We start from the raw sequence: 10,281 nt of genomic DNA, 5'->3' as shown, positions 1-10,281 counted from the left end.
ATTGTTATAAAACTATCTGAAAGAAATATAGAGCTTTGTGCTTGTGTGTGTGCAAAATCTGCACAGTTCCGATTTGGAAAAATTGATTTTTCCTGTTAGATAGTTGTAAGGTTTTTTATTTTCATTGAGAGAATTTTGATAAAAGGCAACTGAAGAGAATAAGAAAAAATAAAATAAACGAAATGCATATTATAGAAAATTGTGTGTCCTAAGCAAGTGATAGGAGGAGGGGGGAGGAGAAAGAGAAGAAATGTTGGGACAAAGAAAGAACAAAGTTCTAACAAGTCAAGCTAGCATTTCACTTTTTCCTTTTTTTTTTTTTTTAAAACTAATCGTTTTTTTTTTTTTTTATTGAATAAGAAACTGATATCTCCGATATCGAGATCCCAACACCTTATTTAAAAAAGGTCCAAAGAGATAAAATACTGTTCAGCGTTCTTCCAAAGGGAGACTAACATCAGTCAAATTAAATATACTAGAGTTAATATGTTATTCAGAAGCTTAAAGAGAAAGAAAAAAAAAGAGAAAATTTAAAAATCCTGTTGTATTCCCCCTTTGTAGAAGTATTATATTGCTTGGCAGTATTTCATCTCCTGAAGCTGTAATTCAAGGATTCTTTTCAGGCAATCAACCTTCTTCCTTAACGGGAAGGCAGAGCAGGTTGACTGGATTGTCTGCCCTTTCTACCTACACGCATGCATACATTAAGACAGATGGGTGCATGCATGGAGACAAAGGCAAGTCAGGTTAGGACTTGGACTGTTACACAGCTGCAAATTGTGCTTCTCACCAACCTCAGATGTTCTTTTGTATTTGTCACTAGAGAACACAAAGTGCACGTGCGTAAGTTCTATCGTCTCCACAACTGGCTTATTGGACGCACAAATAAAGAGTATTGCAAAATAATGAGAGGATTTCATTTGTTTTAAAACCACTTTATACAAATCATCTGACCAACATTTAATCAAATGTCTTTCGCTTATCAGAACGGAAATATAACTGATGGCGGGAAGCAGAGAACTTTGATTAGAATTGATTGTGATTTGAGAAAATGGAAAATTAATACGGGAAAAGCAAAGTATAATTTTACAGTAAATAAAATACGACAAGTGAGTAAAGTAGAGCAGAAAGGGAAGAGAGAGACGGTCTATTATGACATCACAATGTAAATCAAACAATGTCAAAGTCATATATTTAATTATATATAAAAATACTGACCCAACTGTTTATTTGAACTTTTTCAGATATTTAATTTAATCAAATTAGATCCAATAATCACTCGTATGTTCATGAGAAAAATGAAAGTACATTTTAAAATTTCTACATTAATAAATCAAACCTTTTACTATGGAAACAGTTATACTTAACAAAACACAAAAATAATAAAAATAGATTGTTGTAACCAAAATATTTGTTCTATCTCTCTTCCATGATGAAGTAGAAAATTTGAAATTAAAACTTTTTTTTCATGAGTTTTATTAATTATATTCTAATGGTAAAGTTATTTAGATATTTGTTTTCTTTTAAAAAAGAATTGGGTTGTATAAAAAATGTTGCATAAAAAGAAATAAGTAGGTATTAACCCGGTAAAAGATAACAAAGGGAGATATATTTGCATTCGAAAAGTTTACAGATGAAAAATGTTAATCTACAATTAAAAAATTATTTTTTATTTTTAAATAAAAAATAATTTTTTTAATTGTAGATCAACTCACCGAATTATGAAAAGATTCTAAGTATGAAGAGCATGTATCCCAACATTATCGGCATTTATTCAAACAAACATAAATTTGTAAAAATCTATTATTTACTCCTGTATGAGCTGAAAAACCTGTCTCCATCAGCTAATAAAAAGAAATAACCAAAATTTTAATAAGTAAAATGCTAAGAAAAAAATTACAAGTTTACTGATGCTTTAAAGAAAACAGTGAATTATGGAAATATTGTTATAGCAATTATTTGTTCATAAGTAGCAGATTTTATAATTGATGATTTTCATATGAGCAAATAATAAAACAAAACTTCATAGGATTATTTCTATTCATTAAGAAAAGGGAATTTGGATGTTTATGTAAGCAAAATAAACTTCTGTAAAAGCAGGAAAACAGTTTTCTGCCAAAATGACTAAAGTGTACATGTCTTTGATGAGAAATGTCTTCCGTTAACAATCATTTTCTTAAAAGACGTCCAGAATACAAGAAAAACAGAGTTCAGTGCTAGTATATTGATAACAGGGAGATAGGGGTAGGGAAGGTGGAAACAGGGAGTAAGTATTCAGATTTGGCCCAAGATACATGGGGAGTGCTGTCGGGTTACAGCACTAATAAACAGCTAATGAAGGCGAGGAAGTGGGTAGGTTATCATTCAGAAGCAGCTGCATTGTGGCCATGTCTTAAAGTGGCAATCACTTGGTAGAAGTGGAGCGTTGATGCTCATTTAGGAGCAAACTTGGGTTAGGGTTAGCCAATTTCTCAAAGCCATCCAACTTCAGTGGAGAACTGAAAAGAAAATATTTAAGAACATTTAAATATCATTCAGTTTAAAATCAATTTTTTAAACACCACATTAGGTTTAAGAGCATGTATCCTAACATTATAAGCATTCATTCAAACCAACATAAATTTGTAAATGTCTATTTATTCATGCGCTCAAGATCAGAGGAGAGAGAATCAGAGAGAACTTTGTCATTTACGCCTTTGATGTGTTGCCATAGATGGTTGTGTCATCAGCATAGATATCAACGAATGATTTAAGTATGTGTTTTGGGAGATCATTGATGTAGATCAGGAAGAGAGTTGGGCCAAGGATGGACCCCTGAGGGACTCCAACATTAATACTTTGGGTCTCTGATTTTTGCCCACCAACCACTATTCTTATGAGCCTATCAGAGAGAAACGATTTAATAATTGAGAAAACATTTCCAGTTATACCGTAGCTGGAAATCTTGTGAAGTAGGCCTTTATGCCAAACCTTATCGAAGGCCTTTGATATATCAAGAGCAATTGCCTGAGAAAGGAAGCCTTTGTCGAGAGATTCACTAATTCTATGTGATATAACCGTTAGCACATCTGCTGTAAATCTAGCAGAACGGAAACCCTATTGCATGTCACTAAGAAGGTTATTTCTGTTGAGGTGGTTGACTACTTCTTTATTTAATATGGATTCCAGCAACTTACTCATGACACACAGGAGACTTATTGGTCTGTACTGAGAGGGAGATGACTTATCACCTGAATTCTTAAATATGGGGCATACTGATGAGGTTTTCCAGGGTGTTGGAAAGCACTTCTCCTTAAAGGCAATGCTTAAACAGTCTTGTAAGTATGGGGGCAAGTTCTGGTTGAAGCTTTTTCAGCACGATAATTGGAATGCCGTCATGTTCTTTATTACTCTTTTACAGTGGTTGCTGGCGTTCCTGAAAGCAGCTTTAGTCCAGTACATCTATTATGTTGGTAGCTATGGAAAAAGTGATTTCTGTGCGTGATGGCAGCAGCACATTCTGGGGAGAACCATGGCTGGCTGTTAGGTTTTTGTTGGAATTTTTTGGATGGTATGAATCGGTCTATGCCTACAATTATCCATTCGGTCAGGTTTGATACTATAGAGGACACATCCTTTTTAAACATAAAATGCAGAGGTAGATCAGATATAAATGTGCAGAAGCTATCCCAGTACAGTACGGTGGAGAGGTACGTCTGAAGACTTATTACATTTCATTTTTATCTTAACTGATATAACCGAGTGGTCGGAAGATCCCAGAGGAGATAGAACGGAACATGAACATAGCTCAGGGGAAGTTGTGAGAAAAAGGTCTAGAAGGCTTGCATACTGACAGGTAGTATCGAGCACACAGGTGGGTTCGTGGACAATCTGAGTGAGGTCATAGGCAATGGCAAAATCATTATAGAACCTTCCCTCATCATCTGTCTTGTTTGAGTGGGTCAGCCATTCCACATTGTGGACATTGAAGTCACCACAAATGTGAATGATAGCCGAAGGATGAGCAGACAGGATATGGTCAATTTTCTCAGATATACTCTTAAAAATAGTAACTCTGCTATTGTGGGGGCCGATAGAGGGCAAACATAAATGTGGTTGTGTAAGCAAGTGCAACCCGGAAGCACATCAAATCAAAACGTAGATTCCATGAACAAAGCTTCTTTCTTAGAAGTGCACGCCTGTGGAACTCTCTTACGTTTGCCTGTTTCCCACCTGACTACAACTTGGATGTCTTCAAATCCAACGTAAACAAATTCCTGATAAACCGCCTCCTTAAGTAAGACACTTTATCAATCTCCATTACTAACGATTACTGCGATATTGTCCCATTGATTACTGTACACGCAATAACCCTTATCCCCGAGTGAATACCATGTAAAAAAAAAAAAAAAAATAAATAAATTTTTTTTAAAAATTCACATATGAGCTGAAGAAACTGTTTCCATTGGCTAATAAAAAGGAACAACCAAAATAAAATATTAAGAAAAGAATTTAAAATTATGTTAATTTCTGATTTTTAGTTTGATTTTATGTAAGTTTGTTTAACTAGCATATTGACCTTCTTTGGGACATTTAATGCTGTATATAAAATTTAAATTCTTAGATGCTTTTGGAGTTGATTTTTGCTGGGTATATTCAAGTAATGCTTTGGTATAGTTTGTTAATTGATGGTATTTATATTTTATGATAAAGATTTGCTTTTTTTTTTTTAGGAAGTTTAGAATGGTTTTAGGGTTTTCTTTTTCAAAGAGTTCTTTTAAGTTTGTGGCCTTGTAGTAGTGTTGACGAATTTGTTTGAGGTCATTGCAGTCAAGAAAAAAGTGTTTCACTATATAAGGTTTGTGACATGGTATACATTTTTAGTATGAAGGAGTGAGTTATGTATGTGTGTCCTATCCAGATACGTGATAAGACTACTTCTTTTTACGTTATTTTCTAGGATCTAGTAGTATTTTTTTTTAAGTATAAGCATGATTTGGAAAAGTTCATTTTGGCAATTGTTCCAGTTTTCTTGCCATTTCATTATAATAAAACTTTTTATTTATAGGACCTTTATGTCACTTATTTGGAGTTTTAGGGATTTTTGGCCACCAAATCAGCTTTTTCATTTCTCCAGAAACCATAGTGACTAGGAATCCGACAAAAAAGTTTTGTGTTGTATAATAGAACTAGCAAAAGTACCCATCGTTGACTAGGTTCAAAAACAGGCTACAGAAAATGGACTCTGATTTATGAAAGTACTAGCGGGGGTACACGGCGATGCCCGGGTGTTTTGAGTTGTGTGGTTTTGGGTAAATCAAACTAAATTAAATGAAAAAAAAAAAGTTTTGGTAGGTGAGTATGAGGATCGAACCCGAACCCTTCAGGCAAAGTTGGAAATTAAAGTGTGAAAAAAAAAGACGTACGACGTTAACCACTGGGCCACGGAGACATACAAGAGAAATACGTTTGAATTTATTTATTTAACTATTGACAGGTGTCCGCAATAAAAGTTAACTCTGCTGCTTCGATTTGAACTAATTAAGAATGTCAAATAGAAGTCACGCAGTTAACTTTTGCTGCCTCGCAGCATTTAGGTTTGTTTACCCAAAATTTGACTGTTTTTTCCCCCAAAGGAAGGGGGAAACCAGCTCCCAATTGTCCAGATTGAATAGCAATTGTCTGATATACAACATTGATCAAAGCTGATTGCTTCTGGATGTTTCCCGGCACGATGCCGAGAACTGTGTTAGCTTTGAATTAGTTTCGTTTTTTATACGAAAAAGCTGAATCAACATGCGAGAAGCCAAAATAGCAATAATTTTGTAAAAGTCGACGTAAATAAATCTAGACGCAATGCGCTTTCCCAAATCCTAGATATTATCTAGGACCTATATAAACAGTTGTAAGCGATAGTAACGAACCTGGAACCGTGTGCGAGAAAAGCCTTTGCGAAACATACACAAAATGGTCGCACACATCTTGCCTTTTCTATATATAGACTAGCGGGGGTACCCGGTGTTGCCCGGGTGTTTGGAGGTGTGTGTGCTGTTAAATAAAAAAGAAACCGGGGGGGGGGGGAGTTGGTAGGATCGAACCTGAAGCCCTGAGGCAAAGTTTGAAAATAAAATCGGCCAGCCAGAATGAGTTAGTGAAAGATGTTTGAATTTATTTAAGAACCAAATTGACAGGTGTGCGACGACAATGACCAGGTTTGTTTGTTATAAGCTAAGTAAAAAAAGAAAACGTTAAAACTTAATAAAAAAAAAAAAAAAAAAAAAAAAAAAATCAAAATATCGAAAAAAAACCCCACAAAAAACCTAACGTAAGGCAAACGAACGATGAAAACAGAAAAAACGAACACGCCTGTTTTGATATTAAAATTTAAAACATCGGTGGGTACCCGGGTGTTTTTGGGTGTGTGGTCGGGGGTGGATAAACGAAGTAAAAAAAAAAAAAAAAAAAACACAGAAAAACGAACGTTACGTGAAAAATGACTTAAATAACACTGGTTCAATATTTAAATTTAAAAAATCAAAAAAAAAAAGAAATCTCACACCACAATTCGAACCCAAAACATTTAGATAGCGAACCAACGCGCTAATCAACTGAGCTAACGCGACGTACATGAAACTTAGTCAGTTTTTCAACTATTTAAAGTAAATCAGGTCATGACGTCATCTGGCGCATGCATAGAACCGGTCGTCGTCATGAGAGGACCATTTTTGTTGACCCCCCCATCGAAAATTGTCGATTTCGGGGTGGAGAAATTAACGTTTTTGGCCAATTTTTCGAAATTTTTCGTGCGAAGGATGGAGCTTCAATATGATAACGAGTTTGTGAATTTTTGTTGTCTGTCAAAAGTTTTTAGCGGACACACAAACATACACACATTTTCACTTTCATATATATAGATGGATCCTTTGTAGCAATTTGATTAGTAAGGGATTGTTTAATGATTCGAATACTGATAATGAGTCTACAAATATTATGAATTTCTTGGTAATAACATCTATAGAAAAGTTTATGGTTTTAATTTCTGCACTGATTGAGGAATTATTTGTTTTGATTTTTGGAACCATCTGTGTAAATGAGTGTCCAATTTGGGTAAGAATCTAGAATGTTTAGTTTTTCTCTATAGTCTGCTGTGTGAGTATTGTCAGGTCTAGTAGGACTTTAAGTTGGTTTAATTAACAGCTAGAGTGGGAGTTCTGTGAAATTTTCTTTGTGAATGTTGGTTTGATCTATTGAGTTGTCTGTAAGTGGTTTTATTGTTTCTTTCATGTAAACGCCAAAAGATTTAATTGAATTTTTTTAATAGATGTGTATAGTTGGGATTGAAAGTGCATTGATAGGCAGAATTTTTAAGGTTTGATTTGAATTTTAGATAATATTGTAAGCCTAATTTTTTTTTTTTACATAGACATCACCACTTATCAAGGCCAAGAAGCCACTCGAGGATAAGGGTTAAAGAGTGAACAGTAGAAATTGGACAATATAGTAATCGTTAGTAATGGAGATTCGGTAAATTTGTTACCTTATATGGAACAGCTGATCAAAAACTTCTTTACGTTAGACTTGAAGACAACCATATTATAGTCAGCTGGAAAGCAGAAAAACGGTAGACAATTCCATAGGCGCGCAATTCTAAGAAACAAGCTTTGTTCATGGAATCTACGCTTAGGTTTAGGCACAGATAAAGAGTGGGGGAAACTAGTGATAGTGTTTCCTGCTAGACGGGTGTTTCTTGTGAAAGTTTGGCGAAGGGGGACAATAGAATGGAGCTCAGCCGAGCACCTGCCATGATGTATAAAGCAGAGAAACTCGCAACATCTCTTCTGTGAGAAAGAGGTTGCAGGGAAGAGAAAAGGACATCTCTCACAAGGTTACAAAGTTTATTTTGCCAGGCAGGTTAAGTCTTTTCTAGCAGCCCCTGCCCAGATGTGGCAACAGTACTCCATCCTTGGACGTACCTGGCTCTTTTTAACATCTCAATTTTAGAGGGGTTCATAAACTTCATAGATCCAGAGTCTTAAGATAACTGTTTCTGGTTAAACCATATATAAAGCTTCCATGGTCTAATTTGGCTCTTATCAGGGTTCTATATAATTTTAGGAGTGATGAGCAGTCTGATTCCCACTCAGTATTTGCTATAACCCTTAATAGTTGAAACATTTTTGTTTGAAATATTTTGAGTGAAGGAGAGTTTTTTGTCAAAAATACGTTCCAGAAATTTATATTCATCAGCTATTTCGATTTTTAGGTTAAGAGTAGGGTCATTGTGCATTTTCCTGTGATTACAGAAATGGACACATTTAGTATTGGTTGTTGAAAATTAAAAGCCATTTTCTCTGGTCCATTGTGTTAGGTTGTTTCACATCTGCAGTTGGCGTTTTGAGGTATGAATATTTTTTTATCTATGGCAGATTACAAGGTTATCCACATATAAGGAACCATTTATCTCATTGTTTAGACAATTTACAATATTATTAATTTTTATATTAAATAGCGTAACTGATAAAATACATCCTTGTGGGACTCCTTCTTCCTGTGCTTTTGTGTCTGATAGGGTTGGTCCGATTCTTACTTTAAAACTTCTATCAGATAGAAAATCTTTTATCAGGATGGGTAGTCTGCCCTTTAATCCAAGGTTGTAAAGGTCTTTTATTATACCCTGTCGCCATGTTGTATCGTATGCCTTTTCTAAATCAAAAAAGATAGCCATTGCATGTTCTTTTTTAATGAAAGCTTCTTTGATAAAGGTCTCCAATCGGAATATGTTGTCCATTATTCCTCTTTTGTTTCTAAAACCACTTTGTAGGTTGCCAATTGAGCCATTGGTTTCCAGTCGTTTATCATTCTTTCAAATGTTTTGCAGAGACAACTTGTCAATGCAATTGGTCTGAAATTTTGTGCATCTGAACTGTCTTTCTCTGGCTTAGGGATGGAGATCATGATAGGAGGTTTCCAGCTAATTGGTAGTTTTCTCATGAAAACTATTTTGTTGCATGTGTTTAAAAGATGTGATATTGATTTGGGAGGAAGTTGTTTCAGCAACTCTGAATGTATCTCATCTGCACTGGTAACTTCGTTTATGTCTTTTAGGAGTTCATTTTTAGTAAAATGATAATTGTATTCTTCTTTGTTGTTTGAGTTGAAATTTAATTTATCTTTTTTTCTGTATCTTGTTTTGTCTTTTGAAAGGACTAATTTTTACTGGAAGAATTGTTTTGAAAAGTTTTGCTGAGAAGATTCACTATATTTTTTGTCTCTTTGTTGTTTTGTTTATTTAAAAGGGAGGATAAGCTTTTATCCGAAATTTTATATAATCTTTCCATGATGTCCTTTTTGCTTCTTTGATAACTTTACAAGCTATTGCTCTTTTTTACTTAAAAAAGTTTAGACTGTATTTTGTTGGCAGGGATTTGAATTTTCGTAAAGTAGCTTTACATTGGCGAATTGCTTTTTGGCATTCATCGTTAAACCAGGGTCTTTGTTGTTTGTTAGTTCTGCTACTTTTAGGTATACATTCATGTAATGTTTTAGAAAAATATTCTATAGATTTATTTGGGTTTTTCTCCCCTGAGAGTTTTTGTTGGCATTTTTTTTTTTATATTCCTCCCAATTTGCTTTTTTTATTTTCCATTGGGAGAGATGGAGTTTTGATTCCGATTTGTTAAAATCACTGGAAAATGGTTGCTAACTCATGAATCTTCCAGAACTTTCCAGTTGTAGCCCATGAAGATAGTGGGGCCACACAATGATAGATCTAGTGCTGAGTAAGTGCCTGAAATGGGGTAAAAGTATATGTTGGATTTATTGTTTAATATCCACGAATCATTATCGTTAATAATTTTTTCAGATTTTTTCCTTCCTTATTCAAGTATGCAGATCTCCATATATCATTGTGATTATTAAAATCACCTAACAGTAAGAAGGGTTTAGATAACTGATTTATTATTTCATTCAGCTCCATTTTGTTTAAATGGGGTGGGATGTAGACAGTGCAGATATTTATAGTTCTGTGTAGTGTGGCTGCCATAGCAATGACTTTAGATCTATTTTGCTATGTGAGACATTATTTTTAATAAGGATAGATACTTCTCCAGAGGCCCTCTGTTGGGTATTGTGGATGTGATCTGTACTTTTTTTCTCTTCAGCTTTTAAAAAAGTTTCTTGGGGACATATGATGGCTGGTTGCTGGTTTGTTATGAGAAATAATCGTTTTTTTTATGTTAGGTTTTAGTCCCTGGCAGTTCCATTGGATGATTTGTTTTGTTATGGTTTGATTTTATATATTTA

At 34.4% G+C, this 10,281-nt stretch overlaps 1 protein-coding gene across 1 annotated transcript in view; it reads right to left on the bottom strand.

The window, feature by feature from the left end:
• Positions 1 to 1,879: 1,879 nt before the first annotated feature.
• LOC145280332 (double-stranded RNA-binding protein Staufen homolog) overlaps positions 1,880 to 10,281 on the bottom strand; it is a 263,575-nt gene continuing 255,173 nt past the window's right edge. Inside the window, exon 15 of the mRNA XM_080132102.1 lies at positions 1,880 to 2,498. Within this exon, the coding sequence (XP_079988228.1) occupies positions 2,405 to 2,498 (94 nt within the window). The 3' untranslated portion in view covers positions 1,880 to 2,404. The remainder of the gene's footprint in view (positions 2,499 to 10,281) is intronic.

This window comes from Euprymna scolopes, chromosome 7 (genome assembly GCF_053919585.1).
Source record: "Euprymna scolopes isolate OS-2025 chromosome 7, ASM5391958v1, whole genome shotgun sequence".
Taxonomy (NCBI): domain Eukaryota; kingdom Metazoa; phylum Mollusca; class Cephalopoda; order Sepiida; family Sepiolidae; genus Euprymna; species Euprymna scolopes.
The sequence above is the reverse complement of the archived record's forward strand: the minus strand, read 5'-3'. Positions and strand labels throughout refer to the sequence as shown.